The following is a 27,632-nucleotide window of genomic DNA, read 5'->3' on the forward strand; positions in this document are numbered from 1 at the left end:
CGAAAGAAAGTCTTGGTGACTGACCCAGATTGGATCCTAAATTATTATTCTGGGACACATATATTTACCTTCATTCACTCAAAAATATTATCTGTTCAAATGAGGGATTGGGTTCCATTGACTGCATTTGCTTTTCAAATTTCAAGCAAGTCATAGCTTGCTCTTTTAATCCATTTTTTTAGAATTTAGAACTAGTTAATTCAATCCTCTTCTATTATCACAAGTTTTTTTCTGGTTCCCAATACTGCATTCACTTCTTGACGAAGGCTTGCAATAACCCTTCTTCTTGCAACACAATAATTTCTCCAATTTATATCTCTAGTATAGCCAAACTGCAGTATTACTCTGCTTGCAAGTGTGGAAGCCAGCAGATTGTGTAACTCAGGTGAAGATCACAGAGCTCATGTGACAGGAATACTGGTTCTGAGGATTGCAATGTTCAAGAGAAGTGATTTCCCCCCCCCTCCTCATAAAATCATATTATTCATACAGTACACAGAATGATCATACCAGACAATAATTTGCCAAAATAAAAATGGGAATATTTATTTTTTTCTACTAAAGCAATAAACTCTTATTCTTATGCATTGGTCTTTATCAATCATTCCAATGTTATGTTTTACCTTCAGTTGTGTAGAAAATGTAGACATAACTCCATAAAAACAACTTAGGTCAAGTCACTGAACAATGCCAAGACCAAGATAAGTAGTGGTGGCAAGCAAAGATAGACCAACTTATTTGTAAAAATAAGTTAATCTCTCTTCACATAACTATATATCCATGGTTTCATTAAGAGACAAGATATTTTAAATATGTTCATTACAGTAAAAACTTCTACATTACTTGCACCATTTTGGGTCTATACAAATTACAGCAGCATTTCCTGATTTTGTATGAAGAATCAATCAGAAATCACTGTTATATACTGGAATTGGACAGAGATTCTAAAACCATTACTGAGTGGTAGCTCATGCACATGATAGCAACAGGGAAAAAGGGAAGACCCCCGTGCAAATGAGATAGGACAAACTGACAAATTTGCAAATGTGTGCTGGACAAATTTAAACTGTACAAGTCTTGCAAAGTTATAAAGACATTCAGAAGCACATTTTCTTCTCCAGGACTCCACCCTGTAAAGATGCTGATTTTCATTTGGCTTCTTGAGGTTTCTTAGCATTCTGTTTTTCTTTTGCCTAGAAGATAAAGTCAGGTAGAAACAAATTGTACCGTTTAAGTAGAATGCATACATACATTTGCTGTGACCCAACATGTGCAAGATTCTGCACTATCTTGAAATATTTAATATACAAACAGGATATACCACATATCAACCATTCTTTCTGATTTAGAGCTGAGGGTTTCATCTTATCTGTCAGCCAGTGTACCATGCTGATGCCTTTCTACAAGCAAAATACCTCCATCAATTTGTGGAGCAAATTAAGATGCAGCAGAGGCTCCCTGTTTAAGGAAGAATCGCAATTTCCCCGTAATCCATCTGCTTTACTTCTCAAAACAGCATTGTAGAAGAGCTGGTGTAGTGTACTGGCTAAGTGTTGGCGTGAAAGTTCCCTGGATGAACTTTCAGGAAACCGTTCTCTTTTAATCTAATTTACTTCAAAGGGTTATTGTAATAGGGATAAAATAAAGATACATTATAAGTTTGTTTGAGCTTATGGAGAAAAGGCAGGACATGAAATAATTGGACATTGAGAACTAGAGCCAGCCACTGGAGCACCAGTACTGATGTTGTATTTTTAAAGGCTTGATGAAACATCAATGGTACATTAAATCCTCAAATTCTTCACAATTCCTGATTAAGCAGTCATTGATTTATGACAACTGGAACCAGCATTTGGGTTGCTAAGTGATGTGGTCATTAAGTGAATCGCAATATAATCAGACCTATTTTATGAGCATTTTCATCACAGTCATTAAGGGAATCCCTGTGGTTGTTAAGCGAATCTAACTTCACCAATTGACTTTGCTAGTTGAAAACTGTCTGGGAAGGTCACAGGTTCCCAGACAGGCACCTATTGCAAAGGCAAACCAATCGCCAAGCACCTGAATTATGATCATGTGACTGGGTGATAGTGGCACGACAGTCACAACTTTGAGGATGGGTCATACCTTACTTTTTTTGAGATTATCGTAATTTTGAATCATCATTAATCAGGTTTTATTATCAGCATTTCTTTACCTGTGTTATATAGCAAAATAAGTTATAAAGATAAAAATGCTTACTCTAATGTAAATTAGACATTATTTTAAAAAGAGAACTTGATAACTTTTAAACAAAATCTCCTGTCAATTTTAGAAAAAAAAATCACTGTACTTTAACTTAATTCTTTTACCAAGGATAAATTATTAACAAGTGTGTGAATCCAATATAATGTCAGTTATAGGACAATTATATCAAGATTAAGGCATTCTAAGTAGGCAGCTACATTTTAAAGGAGTTATTTGTTGCTGTATATTCTAGACGGAAGCTCAATAAAGTGTAAAAGTACCAATGTATCATCTGAGGTTGCCCAATAAGCAAAAAAATCCTCTATTACAGTACATAAATGTACTATCCATTATTTTAACCTCAACTGTTGGTTCTTGATGTAAATACAAAGCTCCAATTACATCCAGATATAACACTGATATAAAAAATGACATTTTCTTCAGCTGATAATACGATAAATCTACTTGTAACAACCTCAACACTAAAGCAACAATCTAAATGAACTTATTAACTTTAATTTTAGTTAAATCAGGAATCTACTATTCTATTTAATTGCAACAAAGAACATTTATATGGGCTAATATAATCTTCTGAAATGGTCAGATTTTTTACTGAATTAAAGCTGGATTTAAACTGACCAATCTGCAACAATGAACCGTGTGTGTGTGTGTGTGTGTGTGTGTGTGTGTGTGTGTAGCTTACAGAATATAAAACCTCATTTAAAACAATAAGAATCAAATAAATTAATATAATAAAATCACCCCCCCCCCCCGTGATAGCAGATCACATGAACCATTTAATGGGCTCCATTCTGTTCTGGGTTCCCCAGGCTCACTAGCAGAACCTTCAGTGCCTTCCGGAAAAGTGTTAGAGTGGGGGCCATTCTAATCTCTCGGGGAATGGTGTTCCACAGAAAGGGAGCCACCACAGAGAAGGCTCTTCTTCTGGGTCCCACCAGATGTCTTTCCCTAGGGGATGTGACCCGCAGCATTCCCTGCCTCCCAACTCTGATGGGTCAGGTAGATGTGACCGGCAAGAGACGGTACCTCAGATAACCTGGTCCCAAGCCATGAGGGCTTTAAAGGTGACAACCAGGACTTTGATTTGCACCCAGAAGCAAATCGGCAGCCAATGCAGCTCCCGCAGGAGAGGTGATACATGTGCACACTGGAATCTGCACGAAACCATGCGGTATTGCTCCATCTGACACTATTACTGAAAAAGGTGGCATGTATTTCGGACAATTTGGTGCAGAAAACAGTTTAAAATTGCAGGCTTTATTTTATAAAACAAAGCATGGTTTTACTTGATTTTAGCTGGCAGCCTTGGAAGATAAGGCTTGAAAATACAAGTTGGTTAGAGGACTCTCAAAAAGATATGGATTCTAAAACCTCAAAGTTGACAGAATTGACCAGTGATGAACTTGACTTTTCTAAGATTGGGGAATGGTTGTATTAAACCCAATCGGAAAACAAATGTTAAGATTTGTTATCATATACTGTATTTTTCAGAGTATAAGACTCACTAAGGTTTTGAAGAGGCGAATTTTTTTTAAAAAAAGGTTTTTGCACTCTGCAAACCTCCCCAAAACAGCCCAATTTCCCCCAAAACAGGTCTGTTTTTTGCCCCCCAAAAGGCATGAGAAGTTTTTAGGTGGCTTGCAGAGTACTCCTGGGGGGGGGGTGCCCGCCAAAACGAGCAAAAACCGGCCCATTTTTCACGAAAACTGTCCCGTTTGTCAAAAAAATTGCATGCATAGCCTTTAGGAGGCTTATAGAGTACTCCTGGGGGCTGGGGAGGGGGGGAATTGAGCAAAAAACAGCCCATTTTCCACTCATTTCTGCCCTCCCCAGCCCCCAGGAGCTTTCTGAAAGCCTTCTACAGGCTCTGCATAGCCATTTTGGTGAAAGGGGCAGAGCCTCGGGAGGCAAAAAATGGTGTATTCAGTGTATAAGACGCACCCAGATTTTCAGCCTTTTTTTTAGGGAAAAGGTGCGTCTTATACTCCAAAAATACAGTAATTTTATAGAAAACTTTTTTTTAATAAAACGAATGTTGTGGAGAGAGAGACACAATGTAAATTTATGATTTGAGGGAATAAAATCCAATTGTTAGAAAAGATCCCATTTAATCTTTTAAGGAAAGGCCTTATTATTAAGAATCAGTTGAGGTTATTGATCCTGGATGAACCAGAGATAATGATTGTTGCGACTTAAGGCAGACCAGAAGCTATTATAGACTTTTTGCGAGTGAAATACAATAAATAGATTGTTAACAGAGGATTTAGAAGTTTAATTTAGTTGTTCGTTTAACTTGTTAACTATGTTTTTATATGCAAGATAGATGTCAGGCTAAGTGAGTTGGGTAAATATTGTAGAAATTTACAAATTGTGTGCCTGCTTCTCAAGGGGAGATGAATTATTACCTTTGAAATGTATTTATCAGTATTCAACTAGGAGGGACAATTTATGTATATGTCTGTTTTGGTTTTTTATGCATTTTGGGTGTAGTCTTATTTAGCTTTGTTTCTGTATTTTTTGAGTATTTTAATGTTTTGAAGAAAATAAAATAAATAAAAATAAATAATTAAAACAAAGTATGATTTTAAAATTCCTTCCGAAGATCAAATATTTTCTATCAAGTTAAGTATGGCTCTTAACACCTGATTATATTCCTTGCAATCCAACACACTAAATTAAAAAGAGCTAGGTCCAGTTTTATTCATACTTAGACATTTACTGAAGTCAGTGAGCTTTAATTTGGCCATGACTTACAAGTCACGTATATATTTTGAATACATTTGCACTCAACCTCTACCACTCAATAGAATTACTGTCAAACATGCTTTTTAAAATCTTCTGGTGAAAGCCTGGTAGCATGGGATGAGCTAAACATGCATATGAAAATTGTAAAAAGCGAGGAACTGAACTGAACTATTTATTTAAAAATAGGGGGGGGGGGACCTTATTGGTAAAACCTTTAAACTGGTGTTCCTAAGCATTAGAATCTTATATTTTACATCTAAAGCAGGAAAGAACATGTCCAAGGCTATTTCAGGATAAGAATCAAAATCAGGTTAGATGAACCATTGCAGTTTAATAACCCTAAGAGGACAGAGGACAGGCAAAACATGTTACTTTCTTTCCCAAACGTGCTTGGAACTTAGCCATATCACTAAATCAGTGTTACAGCTAGAAATGGAACAACGAAACAAATGAAAGCAATTAGAGAAATAAAAGACATTCTGCAGGTCAACTTTTTAGAGGAATGTATCCATGCTTCGAGAATGCCATCTAGTGGTTGTACAGCTACCACAAAGCTTGTCCCCATAGCTTTATCTCTCTCATTCAGAAGAGAAATCTGCAAATTATTTTTAATTTTCCACCCAGCCAGATGCTACAAATACTCCTTGACTTACAACAGTTCATTTAGCGATTGTTTGAGGTTACAATGACACTGAGAAAAGTGGCTTATTTTTTCACACATACAATCATTTCAGCGTCCCCCCCCCCCCGTGGTCTGTGATCAAAATCCAAATGCTTAGCAACCGACTCATATTTGTGACACTTGCAATGTCCCATTGCAACCTTCAGACAAGCAAAGTCAATGGGAAAACTAGATTCACTTAACATCCATGTTCCCAACTGAACACCTGAGATCATTCACTTAACTATGGCTAGAAAAGCTGTAAAATGTAGCAAAAGTCACTTAACAAATAATCTCCCTTAGCAAGAGAAATGTTGGGCTCAATTGTGCTCATAAATCAAGGACTACCTGTACTCTCAAACCTCCACCTTCATAAAAGCCTATTGTGTTTTCTCCAAAATAAGACCCAATCTTCTTTTTTCGGGGACTCCAAAATAAGCACTAGGCCAGTGATGGCGAACCTTTTTTGGCTCGCGTGCCACAAGTGGGGGGAGCGCAGGGGGGTCGAGTGCGGGCGTGCCGCACCCATAATGCAACGCGCGACCCCCCCCATTTTTACATGCTTTTTTCGCCGTCCCCAGGCTCCAGGGGCTTTATAGGAGCCTGGGGAGGGCAAAAGGAGCCTCCCCCGACCCCCCGGAGGCTCTCCGGAGGCTTCAGGGACCGTCCGGAGGCTTCCCTGAACCCTTCGGAGCGCTTAAAACCACCCTCCGAGCAAACCGGAAGTGACTTCCGGGTTGCTCGGAGGGTGGTTTTAAGCGCTCCGAAGGCATCAGGAAAGCCGTAGACGGTCCCTGAAGCCTTCGGAACGCTTAAAACCACCCTCTGAGCAAACCGGAAGTTGCTCAGAGGGTCGTTTAAGCGCTCCGAAGGCATCAGGGAAGCCTCGGATGGTCCCTGAAGCCTTCGGAACGCTTAAAACCACCCTCCGAGCAACCCGGAAGTCACTTCCGGTTTGCTCGGAGGGTGGTTTTAAGCGCTCCGAAGACTTCAGGGACGGTCCCTGAAGCCTCGGGGGGGGGGGGGGAGGCTCTTTTCGCCCTCCCCAGGCTCCTATAAAGCATTTGGAGCCTGGGGAAGGCGAAAAATAGCTTATAAAAAGGTGAACTCAGCTGGCCAGCGCGCACATGCGCGCTGGCCAGCTGACAGGGCAGCGCCTCGCATGCCCTGACAAATGGCTCCGCGTGCCACTTGTGGCACGCGTGCCATAGGTTCACCATCACTGCACTAGGCTATTTTTGGGGATGTCTTATTTTCCTCCCCTTCTGCTTGCGGGAGGCTCATCTTTGCATCTCTCGGTATTCCCATGATCTGTGCAGTGTGTCGGGATTCTCTTCCTTCCTCCTACCTCTGCCTGCCGCTTGGACAAGTGATCAAGTCACATGTGCTGTGCAGGCTGTGGCTGCTGTAGGATACCATTGGCCCCCATGCCCTATGGTGCTAGCCATGCCCCCGCTCATGAGGACCTTAACTAGGGATTATTTTGGGGGGTAGGGCTTATATTAGGAGCACACTAAAATCAGGTAGAATTCTACTCATAAGACAACATTTACCTTTTCTACTAGTGGAATCAACTGCTGATGTTCTGCTAACGTTTTTAGCAATTCCATGATAAATGGCAGGTAGTTGTGTTTTCTTCTAATGTTTTCAACCTGTAAGCACAGAAGAAACATGACACGAATCAGCATTCGGTTCCATTAATATTACACAGAATCACTTTTGTGAGGTAATTTTCTGGATAAAAGCACTAGATTGTTTCAGGAATGGGATAGGGGTGGAGATACAGGAAAGGAAGGGGAGGAGAGATTATAGCCAATGGTTGTAATAAGAGAGATAGCTAATCTTCAACCTTATCTTCTTAAACCTTAGTTAAAAATTATCAGTGATAACAAAAGTATCCTCAGTCTTGCAATCAAGATATGCACGTGATTCTAATAAATATGCAGACACAGGCTTGGCTGTCTGCCACAACTAATTACAGAGATAAAACCACCCCTTGGCTAGGAGCCTAGAACGCTATCTTCAAGAAACCAAGATTAGATTTACGGAATGCTTTCTCAACGGCTAGTAAAATGGACTGTTCTTTCCTGCAAAGATTTACCTCCCATCACTCCACCTAAACACTCTCTGGGAAGGGCCACAACAGTAGCCAGCTGTCCCTAATTCCTTCTATGACGTCTTCTCCACAGCTGCTCCCTTCTCCTCTCAGCTCTACGCAACACGCACATCAGGGACAACCTCCCTCTGTTCCTCCTCACTGCTCGCTGACTCAGATGCCACCTGGTGGCCAACAGGCCTCTCTAGTTCCTGCTCTGACTCCAAACACCCTCCAGAGTCTTTCTCATCTTCCAGAGCAGTCCCACAATGGTCTGAGCTGTCAGAGTTCACCAACAGCTTAGCCGGCTGCTGCAAGCATGCAAGATTTTTTTTACTATACTGTAGTTTAAATTATGTACTTAAATCTTTGGTTTTTAAGATTAAGCTCAACATTTATATGTGGCTGACAAGAGATATGGATTTGGTTTGAAAGCTTAAATGTCCCAGGAAGTAGAACAAACATTTAGCTTGTTAAGGAACTTGTTCTCTGAATTTGGCAGTTAGCCTTTCTTCCAAAAGAAATACAACTGTTTAGCCCTTTAAGGATGAATAAATTGTCACTTGAAATGACCACTGAACTTAGTTGGCTATTCCAACAACCTGGTTGGTTCCTCAAACAGTGACCACAGAGATAAGAGGTGACACTTTCCATTAGGAATCAAGTATTAAAATATATAAAGGTGAGTTAAAATAAAGGAAGAATTTGAAAACAGCAACCAAATGAATTAGATTACAAGCTATCTGACCTTGCTGCAGGGATCAGGTTGCACTGCTCCCTAGAAACAAGGTAGAAAAGAAATTTCAAAAAGGCATGGGAGTGGAAGAGATCATCTAGCCATGAAATATAATGAATAGCCTGAACAAAGCTGCTCTCCAACAAAAAGATTCACATTCTGGGAGTGATGGGATTCCTTTTTTCTTGCTTTTGAATTTTCTTCACTATTCTTTGCAGAATTCTTCTGGCTAAGAAATATTCCTGCTTGCTGAAGACCTCCATACGGATTTCTCCAAGTATATCCTGCTGTATATGGCCAAAAATATCAGCAAGATCTGCTGCAACAACTCTCCCATGTAAAAGTTTAGCGACTGTCCAAAGTTATTAACTGTGCTGAAAAAAAAGACTTATGACTGGTCCTCACACTTATGACCATTATAGGTTGCGATTCAGATGCTTGCCAACCGACACCTATTTGACAGTTAGAGCATCCCTGGATCACATGACCACCATTTGCAATCTTGTCAGAGAGCTTCCAACAAGCGAAATCAATAGGAAAATTGGCATTTACTTAATGATCATGTGGTCTACTTAAGAACCTTGGCAAAATAGATCAGGAGTGATTCATCTAACGACTGTGTTGCTTAGTGATGGAAATTCCAGTTCCAATTCTTGTGCTAAATCAAGGACCACGTGTATATTTCCAAATACTTGGAGAGCTGCTTAACCATAGTTGTTGGAAGCAGATAGAATAACCATCACAGAGAGGTTAAAAAGTTTGAGCATTTGTTTATGTGTGGAATTGTCTTCACTGGGCAAACTGGAGACCTAGCGAGTCAATCAGCGTTTTGGATTTCAATACCTATTTTGCTTTTAAAATAATATTTTTAAAATATTTAAAAATAACACTGAGTCAGATGGAAGAGTGTTTATATACATTCACTATTTTCTTACCGTATTATCGGAGTATAAGATGCACCCGTTTCCCTCAAAAAAGAGGGTGAAAATCTGGGTGCGCCTTATATAGTGAATGCAGAATTTTTGGCCTCCCGAAACCCCGCCCCCTTTGCAAAATGGCTGTGCATACCCTTTAGGAGGCTTCCAGAGTGCTCTTGGGGGCTGGGGAGGAAAAAAATGAGCAAAAAATTGGGCCGTTTTTTGCTCATTTTTGCCCCTCCCCCCACATCCCCAGGAGCACTCTATAAGCCTCCTAAAGGCTATGCATGCCCTTTTTTGACAAATAATGGGCCGTTTTTGGGAGGTTTGCAGAGTGCAAAAACTTTTTTAAAAAATTTGCCTCTTCAAAATCTTGGTGCATCTTATACTCCGGTGCGTCTTATACTCCGAAAAATACGGTATTTTTTTACTGTGTAGTCAGCTATATAAATGATTATGCCTAGGTGCTGATTTGCAGAAGGATAGTATGTTTCATTCTGTATCATATAGCTGTGTCACCATGTATTCATTAGGGATTTATTGAAGCATACAATTTTATTAGGGGTGCCTAAACTTTTCACAAATTGAATTGCTTTTTGAGAATGTTTCCCTTGAACTTTCAAATAAGATTGCAGAACTACTTTGAAAGCAAAAGAAAATGAATGATGTGTACATGATTTGCTCTTTTTTTACAAATAGGCTAGGGAATTTAATTTTCTAAGGTATTTTTCTGTTTTTGTACACACCCAACTTTCACACTGTGCTTTGGGAATTTTTTTTTTATTCCCCAGAAACTGACCAGGTGTTCTTCAATTTGAAATATGATAGTGATTGAAAAGATCAAGTGAAAGATTGCTAGCCCATCAATATAAACCTGTCTCTGCAATGTAGAACCAGGGTCCTTGTTTGGGCATGATAAAAATAAAATTTGGGAGGTCCAAAAAAAAAAAAAAAAGAAAAGAAAAAGAAAATTGATGACTCTTGAAAGATGCTCAGAGAAATCAGTGTAAAGCTGGGTTGATTAAAAAAAACAAAAAAAAACCTGTTCTTTGAGCCAGAATGACACAATAGTTTTTGATGCAAAGGTTGAATTTGGTCTTTGAGATGGATGATACTTACACTAGAAAATGGAAGGGGAACCAAGAAAAAAAAAGAACCAAATAAATGCAATTATTACTTTTGAGTAACTAAAATGAAATTGATATATTTCAATAGAGGAATACACAAACAAACCAGTCTATCATGAAAACTGATTTCTTTTTATGATTCTCAAACATTAAGATCTTACACAAGGAACAAAAATAAGGAATTGACATTCAAAGTATTACTAACCCACCCAAAAATATTTGGAAATATTTCCCCCCAGAAACCTGCATTGGAGAACAGATGCTAAAATGAAGTCTCATCACAACTATCTCTGCCTTATTAGTAGCAAAACCACATTGGGGAAGACAACAGGAGGGAAACTGAGTAGGGAAAATGTAAGCAGGAACTCAATAACTAGTCAAGTGTTTTATCTCTCTTTTTCTTTTCTTGTGCCTCTGAATCAGTCTTAACTCCTAGCGACTGACCGGACAGCTCCCTACAGTTTTCTTGACAAAATTTCAAAAGTGGTTTGCCATTGCTTGCTTCTTAGGTTGAGCGAAAGTGACTGGTGTAAGGTCACCCAGTTGGCTTTGCGCCCAGGCAGGAATGGAATTCAGAATCTCCTGGTTTTTAGCCTGATGTTTTTAGCCTTAACTACACAAAACCATGGATATTCCTGATACAAATTCTTTATTTATATCTCATCTTTATTAATTTATAACTAACTCAAGGCAGCAAATATGTCCAACACAACCTTCCTTCTCTTATTTTTCCCACAATAACCCATGAGGTGAGTTGGATTGAGAATGTCCTGCATGTCCTCCTCACTTTTAATTTATTCTGAGAGACTAAACAAAACTGTAGAGAAAGGTGCAAACAAGAAAACCATGTAAAAAGAGAAAGCCCCATTTCCTTGGTTCTTGCTAGTGAGATTTAACAATAACTTTAAAAATCTGGATCATTTATTAATTTTTTGTTATTATTTTTTATCATACAATTTTCTTGAGTTAAATATAAAATTTCTATATTCACAGTAACAGTGTACTGTGTGGGTACAATCTAAGTACAGATAGATCTTATACACACAGTATTTATGACTATTATTCTCAAATCCTACTCGCCATCATCTTCACTTGTCCTTATTAAAAAAATTTGCATTACTTAGTTAAACACTCTGTTGTTTTTATCGATAATCAATTGATAATATCAAACATTATAGACATCAGATAGAGATCAAATTTATAACTATTATCCTCCAAATAATCATAAGGTTTATTTGTCATAATTATTCGATGTTCATTCTTTAGTTATACCCATTACTTCATCATTTACATATCCACGTTTCTAACTTCTTTTATTTTCTAACCCTTAATAAAATAATTCCCAAGTTAAACAAGTAATATTTTCTCCATTTCTAGATCTGGATCATTTTTAATGGGAGTGGTTTGATATGACATTGCTTTTTTTTTTTTAATCCCAAGAGGCAATGACTCAACTTGAATGTACTGTATTTTTCGGAGTATCATTTTGCCTCAAAAAAGAGGCTGAAAATCTGAGTGCGTCTTATAGATTGAATACAGCATTTTTTGCCTCTCGAAGCCCCGCTCCCTTCACGAAAATGGCCGTGCATACCCTTATGGAGGCTTTCAGAGAGCTCCTGGGGGCTGGGGAGGGCAGAAATTAGCGAAAACTGCCCGTTTCCCCCCGCCAGCAGCACTCTATAAGCCTCCATAAGGCTATGCATGAAATTTTTTTGACAAAAAATGGGCCCGTTTTTGAAAAAAAAACAAAACAATTTTTTGCTCATTCCCCTCCCCCCCGAGCACTCTGCAAGCCTCCCCAAGGCGATTCATGCCTTTTTTTTTGAAAAAAAAAAAAAAAAACCAGGCCCGTTTTTGGGAGGTTTGCAGAGTCCAAAAACTTTTTCCCACTTTTGGAAAGCTCTTTAACTGATTGATGAGAATTACATTGATCAAGTGCTGTGCCAACAGAAACAAAGTCTTAGATGCTGCATATTTCCTTCTCCAGCACATGGATAAATTCACCTAGAAACATCTACCTACCTACCTACTCTGTCTCCCTACCTACCTACTGTATTTCTCTCTCTCTCTCCCCCCCTATCTACCTTCCTACCTACCCGCCCTCTCTCTCCCTATCTACTATATTTCTCTCTCCCTACCAACCTACCTACTCTGTCCGTCTCTCCCTACCTATCTACTCTATTTCTCTCCCTCTCTCTATTTCTCTCTCTCTATCCCTCTATCTACCAACCTCTCTCTCCCTACCTACTGTATTTCTCTTTCTCTATCCCTTTACCTATCTACCTACCTACTTTCTCTCCCTACCTACCTACTGTATTTCTTCCTCTTGCTCTCCCTCTCTATCCCTCTATCTACCTACCTACTTTTTAAAAAAAAACTGCCTCTTCAAAACCTTGGTGTCTCTTATACTCCGGTGCGTCTTGTACTCTAAAAAATACGGTATTTGGTTTCTAAGATTACTTTTGTTCTGAACATTAAAGAGCACATTATCTTACAGTGGTTATCACTCTGTGGAAAACAATTTAGCACAGGGTTAATGTTTCAAGCGAATAGATTACCTCTTTCTATTATTCAAAAGGAGCAGTCTACATACCTTGTACCTTTTCAATTTTTGGTTTTCTTCTTCAATTAACATCTGATACTTTGCAACTTCTGATTGAACGGAACTTAGCATAGTAGTGCTCTGGTCTGTATCCATCGGCTCTTCCTGTTGGGAAAAATAGTTTTATTAAATTAAATGACAGCATTTTGAACACAGCATCCATTCAAGAAATGCAGAACATGAATAATATACATTGAACTAAAGAATTGATTCCATATTTTGAAAGTTCAAGCATCAGATGCAGATTTTTACATAAATAGAAAGCTTAACATATAGGAAAAATAAATCCAAACTCTTGATTTGGGCAATATTATTTTAGGACCAATTGTAACACCACAAGACTGTATGCAATCATTTGTATTTTCCAGAACTATTGATCAAATGAAACAAAAACTTCTTTTCTAAAGCATTCAATTCACCTCTTTGCCGCCTTCTAGTGCTTGTTTTTAATGCTTGGCAAACCACACTTAATTTGCTAATGTAATGTTCTGCAGTTTGATAGTCTATCCTAGAAGCCATATTTTTCAAATAATCTGTATAATGCAGTTTTCTTTAGAAGAATCTCCCTTTTAGGAAAATGCTAGAAACTTTACGGATAGGTTATTCAAAATTGTAATAGTTTCTGGAAGATGCATTTTGAAGTTAAATAAAGGCTGTTTAATTTCAGTTAAAATTGATAATGCTTAATTACTGAATGGGGAAGGGGAGGGAAGGAACGGGAAAAATCGTGTTATCTAAATCTGATACCTTTATGATTTTATATTCTTAAATCACTCTTATATAAATCTCTTATCTTAGCTTCTAAAATGTAGCATTAGTGCTCCAGGTATTTCATTCACCCTCACATCCCAGTCATTACATAGAAGCGTATCTAATTGATAAATACCTCAGCCAGTTGTCTCTGCAGATTTGCAATTTTCTGTTCGTATATCATTTTTCTATCCGATACAATTGCCATTAGATTAAACCTTATCTCACCTTCACTATACCTGCAAAACACAGAGTTGTTACATATTACTGTTACTACGTTATGATTTAAAAAATATTCACAGATATTAAGTCCTTTTGAAGCATTTTAATAATACATCAAAACAAAGCCAAGATTCAAATTGAACATTTCTCTCTATTTATCACATAAACAATGGAGACGTTCAGTAATAGAGCTCTTCAAAGTGTTAATAGTTGCCAAATATATACAAAGCACTCCTGATTAAAATCCCTGTGATATGACTCCAATCCTTTTGTGTACATTTGTCAGCTGAAGTTTGATGCTTAAAGATTTCAGAAGGTCAAATAACATTGTAACTTTTGTTTTAATCTAAGTAACTGAAATAAAAATGAAGATGGAATAATATGTTTATGTTATGATCGCCATATATTCCTTTCCTAAGCAAAGTGGCAGCAAGCACTTTTGATATGGTTACAGTGGATCCCTGTTTCTATTGTATGAAGAACTCCACTGTAGCTGCTTCTGGATTAGCTAAATAAAAGCATGCCTGTTTATCATAAGGCTGGCATAGTAAAATAGAATTTCCCAAAAAATATTTCCTATAAATAACCGGATAAGTAAAAGCCATTGTTTCAATTTCTTCAGTTAGCTTACCAAGAACAAATTCTAAATGTTTTTATTTTTTATAAGCAAGAGCTTAAAATATAGTTATAAACACTTACTTTTGTATCCGTTTTTCTATGACAGGCCTTACAGCATTGATCCAGTCATCTTGATTGCACACTCCTAACAAGAAAGTACACAAATAGATAGGCTTAAGATACAGAAGGATCTTGACAAACCTGAACATTGGGCACTATCTAACAAAATGAAATTCGATGGTGAAAAAAGTAAGGTTCTACATTTAGGCAAGAAAAACAAAATGCACAGGTACAGTATAGATCCGTGATGGCGAACCTATGGCACGCGTGCCACAGGCGGCATGCGGAGCCATTTCTGAGGGCACGCGAGGCATTGCCCTGTCAGCTCCAGTGTGCATGCGCCCGCTGGCCAGCTGATTTTCAATAGTGCTTTTTTTTAAAATCTCCGGAGGATTCCCTGAAGCCTCCAAAGGGCGGAAAACAGCCCAATGCAAACCAGAAATGAGGAGAGAGCTGCCGGAACGGGGGAAAGACAAACGGCAAGAAAAGAGGCTTCTTTCACTCATGCTGGCTGCTCTGTTCCCCCCTCCCCCCCTGCTACTAAAAAGGATCCTGCCCCATCGCTGGAATCCACAGGGAAATGAGGAGAGTTGCCAGCAGGGGGGAGGGGGAGAAGACAAGCGGCAGGAAAAGAGGCTTCTTTCGCTTGTGCTGGCTGCTCTGTTCCCCCCTCCCTCCCCTGCTACTAAAAAGGATCCTGCCCGATGGCTGGAATCCAAAGGGAAATGAGGAGAGTTGCCAGCAGGGGGGAAAGACAAGCAGCAAGGAAAGAAGAAAAGAGGCTTCTTTTACTCAACATGGCTGCTCCGTTGCCCTTTTCTCCATTTCAGTGCTACGGCATCGAGGTTGCCCCACCCACCATCGCCCAGGTCCTCGCTTCTCCCAAACATTTCTTTGCCTACCTGATTTCCAGCTCCATCGCGTTTCTTGCCATCGTGTGCAGAAAAACAAAGTTTGTAGGACTAAAAAAAAACTTCAATCAATTACAACTTGGGGGGGGGGGGAGATCTCGCAAAGTTGGAATTGATTGATTGAAAGGGTTTTTTTTTAGTCTCACAAACTTTGTTTTCCTGTCCAAAACGGCAAGAAACATGATGGAAAAATGCGACGGAGGGAAAATTAAATAGGCAAAGAAATGCTTGGGAGAAGCGAGGACCTGGGCGATGGTGGGTGGGGCAGGCTCCATGGAGTGGTGCTGAAATGGAAAAAAGGGCAACTTGCTAACTTATGCCAGCACTACAACACCCTGTTACGAGCTTAGCCCTGTTGCAGCCAGAAGATCGCTATTTATTTGAGGTCAGACCTATTACAGCTGCGAGAGTCCCCCCTCTCGCAGGTATGGCCCCCTGCCCTATCCAGGGCCCACCTTGATGACGGGTTCATTAACCCAGAGAGGTGGAGGAAGCAGGGAATTAGGGGTTTTTTAATTAAATGTTTTTTAAACGTTTTAGGGGGCTCCAGGGTGGGGGGGAGGGTTATACAGGCCAGGAGTGTGGTTAGAGCCAGGCAAACAGGTGTGGTCAGGAGGGAAGTGAGCGGAGTGGGGGGGAGGAGGGAAAATAATGTTCCAATAGAGGGCTTTGTTATACCAACAGTCGTAGGGAGGGGTGGGTGCGAGGACAGACGTAGAACTTGTAGTCGGTTGGGAGACCGTGGTCGTTGGACGCGCCCGGTCATTTGTACCAACCCCCGCTTTCTAGGTGGCCAGGATCTACAGAGCCAGGGCCTGAGGCTGATGTTGTGCAATGCGAGGTCTGTCGTCAACAAGGCCCCCCTCATTAACGATCTGATTTTAGAGGGGGAGCCAGACCTCGCAGGAATAACGGAGACCTGGTTGGGCCACGAGGGAGGTATACCCCTCGTGGAAATGTGCCCACCAGGCTACCGAGTGTTCCACCAGCCACGGGCCCAGGGTAGGGGTGGTGGGGTAGCAGTAATTATACGGGAGAATCTGGAACCGAGAGAGTTCACTGTGCCGCAGATATCCGGCTGTGAGTCTCTGGGCGTGAGATGGGGCCCAGGGAGGCAACTGGGCCTGCTGATTGTATACTTGGCTCCTCGCTATACATCAGCAGCCCTGCCTGAACTCCTCGAGCGGATCGCAGAGATGGCGGTTGAGACCCCCAAACTTCTAGTTATGGGGGATTTCAACCTGCCGTCGATGGGAGAAGCATCCGAGGTGGTTCGGGAGTTCATGGCTTCCATGACAGCCATGGGCCTGACTCAATTAATTCAGGGCCCCACGCACGAGGGAGGCCAGACACTGGATCTTGTTTTTGTCTCCGAACAGTGGATGAGGGATCTAGGAGTAGGGGATCTAGTCATTACGCCCCTGTCATGGTCAGATCACTCACTTCTCCGGCCCGATTTCCCGGACGCTACCCCCCTCCGCGGGGAGGCGGAACCAGATTGTCCTAGATCAGTGATGGCAAACCTATGGCACGCGTGCCACAAGTGGCACGCGTAGCCATTTGTCAGGGCATGCGAGGCGCTGCCCTGTCAGCTGGCCAGCGCGCATGCGCACACTGGCCAGCTAAGTTCACCTTTTCAAAAGCTATTTTTCGCCTTCCCCAGGCTCCAGAGGCTTTATAGGAGCCTGGGGAGGGCGAAAACAGCCTCCCCCGCCCCCCCGGAGGCTTCAGGGACCGTCCCTGAAGCCTTCGGAACGCTTAAAACCACCCTTCGAGCAAACCGGAAGTGACTTCCGGGTTGGTCGGAGGGTTGTTTTAAGCGTTCCGAAGGCTTCAGGGACCGTCCGAGGCTTCCCTGATGTACTTGGGGGTAGCGCGTTGCATTATGGGTGCGGCACGCCCGCACTCGACCCCCCTGCACTCCCCCCACTTGTGGCACGCGAGCCAAAAAAGGTTCGCCATCACTGTCCTAGATGGTTCCGCCCCAGGCGCCTGATGGAACCGGATAGGTTCCAGACGGAGCTTGGGCCACTTCCTGTAGACCTGACCCACTCCCGGATGGAGGACCTGGTAGCTGCATGGAATAGTGCGGCCGCCGGGGCCTTAGACCGGGTTGCGTCTCTGCGGCCTCTCCGGTGGCAACGAACCGCCCTGGCTCCTTGGTTTAACGAGGAGCTAAGGGCGATGAAACGCCACAAGAGACGCCTAGAGAGCAGATGGAGATCCTCCCGTTCCGAATTTGACCGAACACAGGTAAGAACCTACTTAAGGACCTACCTTGTGGCATTAAGAGTGGCCAAACGTCGACATTGGGCCACTCTTATTGCGTCCGCAGAGAACCACCCTGCCGCCCTGTTTCGGGTGACCCGCTCCCTCTTGTCACAGAGGCCGCGGGAAGCCCCTTTGCAGGGCAGGGCAGAGGAATTTGGGGAATACCTGCAGGATAAAATCGCTCAAATCCGGAGGGAATGGGTCCCCTTCAGTGTTCCAGAGGGGACGTCCAAGGCGAGTCTTGAGAGACCATTCTGGGAGGAGTTTGACTGTTGCCTCCGAGGATTTGGACAGGCTGCGTGGGCGACTGCGAGCCACCACGTTTATTGGACCCGTGTCCCTCCTGGCTTGTACTGGCATCCTGGGAGGTCACACGAGGCTGGCTACTAAGACTAGTGAACACTTCATTGAGTGAGGGGTTCCTGCCAGCCGTCTTGAAAGAGGCGGTTGTGAGGCCCTTACTCGCTGGACCCAACTGAGCTAGCTAATTATCGTCCCGTCTCCAACCTTCCCTTTTTAACGAAGGTTGTAGAGAGTGTGGTGGCTCAACAGTTCCCACGTCACCTGGAGCAATCTGATTATCTAGACCCGCGCCCGTCCGGCTTCCGACCCGGGCACAGCACAGAGACGGCCTTGGTCGCGTTGGTGGATGATCTCTGGAGGGCCAGAGATAGGGGTTGTTCCTCTATCCTGGTCCTATTAGATCTCTCAGCGGCTTTTGATACCATCGACCATGGTATCTTATTGCGCCGGCTGGAGGGGTTGGGGGTAGGGGGCACCGTGTTGCGGTGGTTCTGCTCCTACCTCTCTGACCGGACGCAATGTGTGTTGGCAGGGGAGCAGAGGTCGACCCTGAGGCCACTCACTTGTGGGGTGCCGCAGGGGTCGGTCCTCTCGCCCCTCCTGTTCAACACATATATGAAGCCGCTGGGTGAGATCATCCGTGGTTTTGGGGTGGGATACCATCTGTACGCTGACGATACGCAGCTGTACATCTCCACCCCGAACCACCGCAACGAGGCCGTCGAAATGATGTCCCGGTGTTTGGAAGCCGTACGGGTCTGGATGGGAGACAACAGATTCAGACTCAACCCCTCCAAGACGGAGTGGCTGTGGTTACCGCCCCCCCGGTTCAACCAGTGTATTCCATCGCTGGCCATCGGGGGCGAGCAGCTGGCCCCCGTGGAGCGGGCGCGCAATTTGGGCGTCCTCCTAGACGCCCGGCTGTCTATGGATGACCATGTGGCAGCCGTGGCGAGGGGGGCGTTCCATCAGGTTCGCCTGGTGCGCCAATTGCGCCCCCTATTGGACCGGGATGCCCTTCGCACAGTCACTCACGCGCTGGTGACGTCCCGTCTGGACTACTGCAATGCTCTCTACATGGGGCTCCCCTTGAGATGCGCCCGGAGACTAGTTGGTCCAGAATGCGGCCGCGCGGGCAATTATGGGGAGAATGAGGTTCACCCATGTAACACCTCTCCTGCGCGAGCTGCACTGGCTCCCTGTGGTCTACCAGGTGCGCTTCAAAGTGCTATTCACCATCTTTAAAGCGCTCCATGGCACAGGACCTAGTTATTTGCGGGATCGTATCCTGCCCCATACATCCCTGCGACCAATCCGCTCTCACAGAGAGGGACTCCTCCGGGTGCCGTCCACTAGGCAGTGCCAGAGGGTGGCGCCCAGGAGTAGGGCCTTCTCTGTGATGGGCCCAGCCCTCTGGAACGACCTCCCCCCAGATATTAGGACAACGACTGATCTCTGCTCCTTCCGCACGAAACTCAAGACCCACCTGCTCCAACTAGCCGGCCTGGCTTAATTAGAACTCTCTAACCTCCCTGGCAATTTTAAACTGTAAATTTAAATTTTTGGGGTATTTTAACTGTTTTTATTGTTGTAATTTTACTGTTATTTATCTTAACTTTGTGGCTTTTATTTCTATTTGAATTGTTAAATGTTGATGTATTTACCTCCTCCATGCCACACGCCTATATATTTGATTGTACATCGCCCCGAGTCCCTTCGCGGAGAGGGCGCGACTGATAAATCGAATAAAGAAGAAAGAAGAAGAAGCAGCCACCTTGAGGGAAAAAAGCTGCTTTTCCTTATTTCCTTGCTGCTTGTCTTTCCCTCATGCAGATAGCTCTCTTCCTCATTTCCCTTTGGATTGCAGGGACCAAGCAGGATCCTCTGTGCTAGCACGAGGGAGGGGGGGGGGGGAAACAGAGCAGCCACCTTGAGGGAAAAAAGCTGCTTTTTCTTCTTTTCTTGCCGCTTTTCTTTCCCCTGTGCCAGCAGCTCCCTTCCTCATTTGTCTATTGACTGTAGTGCCCAGGATCCTCTTTAATAGAAGGGGAGAATTTAGCAACTGGACTCACACCTTCCATTGTAAAAAGGGCCCAATCTTTACACAGGAGAACGATAAGGGAAGGTTTTTTGACACAGGAGCACACTTTAGCATCCCCCCACCCCCACCCCAATCTCTGCCCGCTAGTGGCAGAGCAACTTCTCCCCTCACTGGGTGTTATCCAAGGGGAAGCAGCCAGAGCAGGGAGTGCCGAGGAAGCCTTGTGCAAAAATGCACGGTCCACACAGGTGAGGGGGGACATTAAGTTATGTGGGTGGGCACTCGAGTTCGTGTGATAGCGCGCACGTATGTGCTTTTGGCACCCGAGGCGAAAAAGGTTCGCCATCACTGGTATAGATGGTACCTTGCTCAATAGTAGTAACTGTGAGAGGGATCTTGGAATCCTAGTGGACAACCATTTAAATATGAGCCAACAGTGTGAAGCAGCTGCCAAAAAAGCCAACACAGTTCTAGGCTGCATAAACAGAGGGATAGAATCAAGATCACGTGAAGTGTTAATACCACTTTATAATGCCTTGGTAAGGCTACACTTGGAATACTGCATTCAGTTTTGGTCGCCACAATGTAGAAAAGATGTGGAGACTCTAGAAAGAATGCAGAGAAGAGCAACAAAGATTATTAGGGGGCTGGAGGCTAAAACATATGAGAAACGGTTGCAGGAATTGGATATGTCTAGTTTAATGAAAAAAAGGATTAATTGCCTCCAGAAGTTGTGAATGCCCCAACACTAGAAGTCTTTAAGAAGATGTTGGATAGCCATTTGTCTGAAACGGTATAGGGTTTCCTGCCTAGGCAGGGGGCTGGACTAGAAGACCTCCAAGGTCCCTTCCAACTCTGCTATTGTATTGTATTGTATAAATAATACAAATCAATACACAGATGTAGGCTTGCAACATGAAGTCATAAAATCAAATTATTTCAACCTTGTTTATATAAGCTCTGCCACCATCACTATCTCCAACAATGATTTATTTTATTATGGACCTAAGTATCCATAAAAAATAAAATGGTGGGTTGGTTGCAGACCAGTTCTTGGGAAATGCGCTGACCAATTCAGAAAAAAAGATGATAAAGAGCACCCTTGAGCTAAAGAGTGAAAGGAAAACATTTTGTTGAACTGATTTTGATTGACATCATCTATCACGATACAGATGATGGCTGTATCTGTAACCTGCTCTTTAAAAATTCCAAATATTTCCATTAGCTTCCCTTCCCCATTAATACATTCAGAATATCATCACCTTCTTCTAATTACCCCATAATTCCTTGCAGGTGGAGTCTGGGCAAGTGAGTGGAGCTGATGGTTTACTGGCCGGATGTCCTTCCTGTCGCCAATGCAGAGTTATAGTCAACAGATATATTCTCATTGTACCCAGAGAGAAATAACTGCCTCTATGTAGGATTGAACTCACAGCCTCCTGATTGTGAGGCGAGAGCTCCACTCATACATTCAGAATGTCATGCTGCAGTTAAAAAAAAACCTCAGGTTAAAAGAGCTGACAACTACATGAATGAAAATATTACCTAAGTCTATTGGACCTTCCCTCAAACCATCCAATTCATATAATCGACCATTTACAGGAACATAGCTGACAAAGTGAAAGGCATCTTCTTCTTTTGCTGTTGACTTTGCATCAAATTCAAACATCTGTTGTCTGCAAGAGAAGTGCAACACATGAATGGTAAAACCCTCCCCTCTAAAGAGATTTTACTTGGGAAATATTTCAACATCTTCTTACCTAGCAAAACTGTTATGAACTTGCCGTATCACTTCTGAGTTGCTTAATGCTAAGCCTTTCATCTGAAAGGAAAAGGAAATATTGTAATTGCATTAGTACTCGACTTACAATCATTCATTTAGCAACCATTCAAAGTTACAACAGCACCAAAAAAAGTGCTGGTTTTTACAACTGGTTCTCACAACAGTCACAACATCCCCATGGGTTATGATCAAAATTCAGGCATTTGGCAACCAGCATGTATTCTTGATAGATGTAGTTTCTAGGGTAATGTAATGGCCATTTCTGACATTTACCAACCAGTTTTTGACAAGCAGTGGGGAAGCAGAAATCACTTAATGACTACATGACTAATTTAACAACTCAAGTGATTAGTTTAGCAACCATGATTTTAAAAAGGTTGTAAAATAAGGCATGGCCCACTTAAGAACTGGTTTGCTTTAACAATGGAAATTCTGATCCAAATTCTGATCATAAAGTGAGGGTGACCTATATTGCTCATATTCAAGATATTTTCTCAAATATCATTTTTACACATACCGCTGCATCAAAGCTTTGAGAGAATTCCTTGAACTCAGACAGTGTTTCTCCTAAATGGATATCTTGATGGGTGCAGTTCAACAAAACACTTACTATTGCTTGAGTTGCACAAGCATTATTTATTACCTGTAAAGAGTATAACAAATAATTTAATTTGTGCAAATTGTAGAAATCACTAACTTTACTTACTGCAATCCCCTTTAAACTTCAAAACTGTTGTTATGGATTTATGATTGCATGGTCAAATATACTTGATGCCGATAGTTTATCCTTCAGCATTTTTAATGTAAACAACGTACACATGTTCATCCATTCCTGTAATTCGGCTAAATAGATTTACATACAAATACACATTGCTTGTGGCTGCCTTAATGTTATTATTTTGGTTTGCATTATTAAATGGACCAATGGTTTCATGAGCCATTAAATTTGCTGGGAATTAATAATCAGTCTATTCTTTGTTAATAACTTGTCTGATAACTATACACATATTTTCTTAAGAAATAGTAACGATTGACGGCTAAAGAGTTCTGTATTTGGAAATGTTCCTTCAAAGGATAGAAAAGACAAACAGAAAAACATAATAAAGAAAATCTAGGAATTAAGATTTATCTAAACAATAATTAGTTTATAATGAAAAGAATCTTATTTTATGAAATCAAATGTTAGATCATGTTTTAGTGCATCACAAGTTCTTAAATTACCTAAGTAAAACTTTTGTTTCTCAATTTTCTATCCAAGTTAAACTGACTTAACTGTATATTCTCATGTAATTAGGTTAACATACAGTATTATCGCCACAAATTTAAGCAGAAATAATTGTTAATTCTGCTCTTACCTCACACTAAGTAGTTAGCAGATTTGGTTTTGAAACATAACAGAAAAGAAAAGCAGTACTCCTAAAGTAGTGGTAATTGCAATGTCACAATTCAGTCTGTTCCTAAGCATACCAGAAGTCATCTTGTCCTATTCTACCTTGTTTCTCCTTAAATGTTACACAGATGACATCCTCATGGGAAATGGACATTTCAAAATACATTATACCACTGGAGTTAAATTTTACTGCACTATGCTTGCTACCTTAACACATCAAATCAAATCAAACAAATTTTGTTTCATTTTAAAAATATTAGAATTCTGAATCAAAATGAAAAACAAATAAAAAACAAAGTCCAATTTCATAATAATGTTTGAAAAAATATATAGTCCTTGACTTACAACAGTTCATTTAGTGATCAATCAGTTACAACGACACTGAAAAAAAAAGTGACATGACTAGTTTTCACACTTACCGTTGTAATATTTTCATGGCCACATAATTAAAATTCAAATGCTTGGCAACTGACTCATATTTGCAGTGTCCCTGAGTCACATGATCTTTTGTGATCTTCTGACAAGCAAAGTCAATTGGGAAGGTAAATTCATTTAAGAAGCTTGTTACTAACTTAACTGTGGCATGGAAAGTTGTAAAATGGGGCAAAATTCACTTAACTGTTTTGCTTAACAACATAATTTTTTGGACTCAGTTGTGGTTGTAAGTCAAGGACTACATGTATATGGTCAATTCCATAATTTTAAAAAATGTCATCCATAAATTTGCTAAAAAAGGAAAACTATATCCTTATTAATTTAGAAACTTCCTGCTAGCAAAGAACACACAGCTTTGTAGATCATGAAGCATTTTCCATGATTAGAATCAGAACATACCTTTAGTAACACTACAATTATGCATTCACATTATTTATAAAATAACATTTTTGTTTAAATGTTAAAAATTAAAATGTGATATATATTTCTAGTTCTATGCTAAAATGATTTTATCTGCACTTCACAGAACCTCTCTGCCATGTTTCTGTTTCATTTACAGTATCTCAGAATTATTGTGATGAAATACAATATTTCATCACAATATTTCAGAAGATAATTTGTTTTTACAAACTGTCCTAGATACACAGAGTTTTCCAATTTACCATACCTGTTTAGCAAAAAATAATGTATCTAATCTAGAATCCTGAACAACAGAACCAGCTGGTTCTTCTCCTGGTTGCCATTTGAACAAAAATATCAGTCCATGAACTGGCCTACAGATAAAGAAAAACACAAAATATATTGAAAACTGAAACATATATACTGACCAGGAAATAAAGCTAACTGCATATTTGTTGTAATTAAAACATAGAACAGTAACTTATTAGCAGGTGGAGAGAAAAACAATACTATGCCTTCTAAAAATGTTTGGAGGAATCATACTTTCAGTTAATATTGTATGCTGTGTTCTATGAAACGCATACCTCCTTACTGGGCAATGGAGTACCTACACTTTGCAGCAGGCACAGCAAATAACTTCACAGATCTCTGGCAACATTCAGTCTCCCCTTCCTATTAGAACACACAATATAACTATACACTCACAAAAGTAACTATATATGACTAGAATCTAAAAGGTATCTTCACTTCTTTTTCCAATAATGTGAATTGCTTGACTAAAGCTTGAGCAAATCTCCTTTATCAGTTTGGGGGAAATATAGAACTTAATTTATACAGCAAGGAACAAAAGGTAAATAACTACAAGCAACATACTTACTTTAATTTTTCAAAGTTCTCAGGCTCCAAACTCCATATCTCCTCAACCTGTGCTCCTCTGCAACCTGAAAATTAAGAAACAGGTTTGAAGTTATCTAGGGGCAGTTTATATGGGAAAAATCCAAGGGCAAAATTTAGCATTAATTTAAAAAGGAATTACAAGTCAATCCAGCTCTCCAAGCATCTGCCTTACATAGGTTTGCACTCACAAAATTCTGATGCAAATACATTTTACTTTCAAGCATTTGTTATATTATATGTTGTTAATCATAGATAATTGAAATATAGATTTAACACATTTAACATGACAGCCACCAGCCAATCTTGATTGCTTTTGAACAAAGGGTCAAGCTTTGGTCCTAGTCAATATTTGATTGGGAGACCACTAGGAAATCCTAGTAGACAAAACTGGAAATGAATGGGAAAATGCTGATCTAATCAGTGCACATTTACATATGCATGTCAGAAGGGGCACTGACAGAAACATCTGGCTGCTGTTCTTTTTTCAAAATAAGTTTTATGGAAAGCTGCTGTGTCACATTCAAATTAATGAGTATGCACCTCTCTCCTCATTTCCAAATTAATGGGAAGCAATGCCTATTATGCATTCCATACACATGACTTCATATCATAAATAAGCCATCTAGATTTATCAACAATAATTAAACAAAACTCTCCAGATCCATTACTAGGGCATGAAAAAGGATGTTAACACTACCTCTATTTCCCATTTCCCACCAATTTTAATACCAAAGAAAAACAACAAATATAATATGAACCAAGGGCAAAAAAGGATTCTCTACACGTGGGAGGAAATAATCCAATCCAGAGGATGTCTCACTCCTTAAAAAAAGAGTAGGCTCACACAAGATGCTAAATAAGCAAGATAGCTTTTGCCCTAGGCATTGTCTCTGGTTATTCCTGAATTGGTGCTCCAATGACTGAATTGCAAAACGGTCGTTAACCAGGGAACCGCGTTCTGTGCATGGCCAGAAACCGCATCCATCCTTAATCAATGAGGCTTTTGCAAAAGCGATGCTGGGAATCCCTCGGAACCCAATCGAGCCTACTCGGGACCCATGAAGGTCGAATCTGACGCTTTGGCCGGTTTTCTCCCTGTTAGCCCCACGGCCTCGGGGGAGGGGGGGGGCTGCGATGGCAGTCCAGCCACAAACCTCACCGAAGCCCTTGATGAGCTCCGTGAAGACGCCTGGGTCGCTCTCCATGAGGCACCACTCGCCAGCGCTGCCTCCACCCGCCATCGCGTCCAAGAAGCCGCCGCACTGCCCTGCTTCCCTCTCAAATCCGCCGGACTCCGCGAAAAGGTTTCTCTCGCGCGCCGCCCCTCCGCGCTAACCGCGCGCCCTTCGCCCACCCCCACCCCCGCGGACAGTCGAAAGCAAGGCAAGGCAAGGCACGCCGCCGCTTTCCCGACAGCCTCAGCGGCCGGCGACTTAGATCTCGATAGGGGCGGTCTGCCCTACTCGATGGTGCAGAAAGGAGCAAATAACCAGAGAGACGTGAGGCTAAACCGCCCGATGTGCTGCATTTCCGGCTTGCAATTAAAGAGACGGGATTTTAAGAGTAAGAGTCAAACCGGTGTAAATAAGAGTAAATGGCGCCGTGGTTATTCTTTTATAATTTTGCAATTTGTCTTAAGAGGGAGCAAGTTCAATTGGCAACCTGTAGGCCAAGAGGGCAGTGGCTGGCAGGCTATGTTTGCACTGATGTGTTTACGTATAAGTAACCCTGAATTATTCAACCCAGTTTTCTGTATCCATATGGTATGGAACCATTGATTTAAAGAAACAGCTTGGTGGCGGACAACACTAAAGTAAAATGTTTTTGCCTGGCTATGCTATCCTGGAAATGTTCCACTTTGCGCTAAATCATAAATCGGGGATGACAAACCATAATACTTAATCCCAAATCCCAATCTTAGCCTATCAGGTAAACAAATCGTCACTTTCAACGCCAATAATCAGGATTATTTGGTTTAGCATGTTAATAGTGTCATCCTAAATGGTTAATTAGGTTAAGCAACGCAGCCACTAACTGATCCCTTGGGTCATTTTTTTTCCATTCTGTGGCTCCAAATGATGTTTTAACATAACTATAAAACGCATCTATGATGACCTTTCCCTGCCTGGTTTAATTGCGAGAAAGAATCTTTTTATGCCTAGGGGGGCGCTAAAACTCATAGTTTTTTGTCCCAAAGGTGATCTTCCAAGAGGCAACTGGCGTTTCTGTGTTTTTTTTCTTTGAAGACGTTTCGCTTCTCATCCAAGAAGCAGCTTCTTGGATGAGTAGCGAAACGTCTTCAAAGAAATAAACCAGCAAAGCCAGTTGCCCCTTGAAAAAAGCACCTTTGGGACAACCATGACCGGGATGAGTGATCCCTTGGCTTCTAGCCTGGTGCCTTTAACCACTGGCAAACCAAAGG

At 41.5% G+C, this 27,632-nt stretch overlaps 1 protein-coding gene across 2 annotated transcripts; it reads right to left on the reverse strand.

Moving 5' to 3' along the window:
• Window positions 1–520: 520 nt before the first annotated feature.
• On the reverse strand, window positions 521–26,540 carry UCHL5 (ubiquitin C-terminal hydrolase L5). 2 transcript variants are annotated; one of them, XM_081947173.1, is made up of 12 exons: window positions 26,370–26,540; window positions 25,191–25,254; window positions 24,582–24,687; window positions 22,607–22,732; window positions 22,067–22,128; window positions 21,852–21,982; window positions 14,802–14,865; window positions 14,017–14,119; window positions 13,122–13,235; window positions 8,497–8,526; window positions 7,207–7,305; window positions 521–1,193 (listed from the first exon to the last, which is right to left on the reverse strand). In XM_081947173.1, exons 1-12 carry the CDS (start codon window positions 26,449–26,451, stop codon window positions 1,149–1,151), a joined length of 1,026 nt encoding a protein of 341 aa, XP_081803299.1. In that variant the 5' UTR covers window positions 26,452–26,540; the 3' UTR covers window positions 521–1,148. The 2 variants fall into 2 exon arrangements, with proteins under 2 accessions (XP_081803299.1, XP_081803300.1); XM_081947174.1 differs by lacking the exon at window positions 8,497–8,526 and having other exon boundaries at window positions 26,370–26,533.
• Between the last annotated feature and the right edge of the window lie 1,092 nt (window positions 26,541–27,632).

This window comes from Natrix helvetica, assembly GCF_964273705.1.
Source record: "Natrix helvetica genome assembly, chromosome: 3".
NCBI lineage: Eukaryota > Metazoa > Chordata > Lepidosauria > Squamata > Natricidae > Natrix > Natrix helvetica.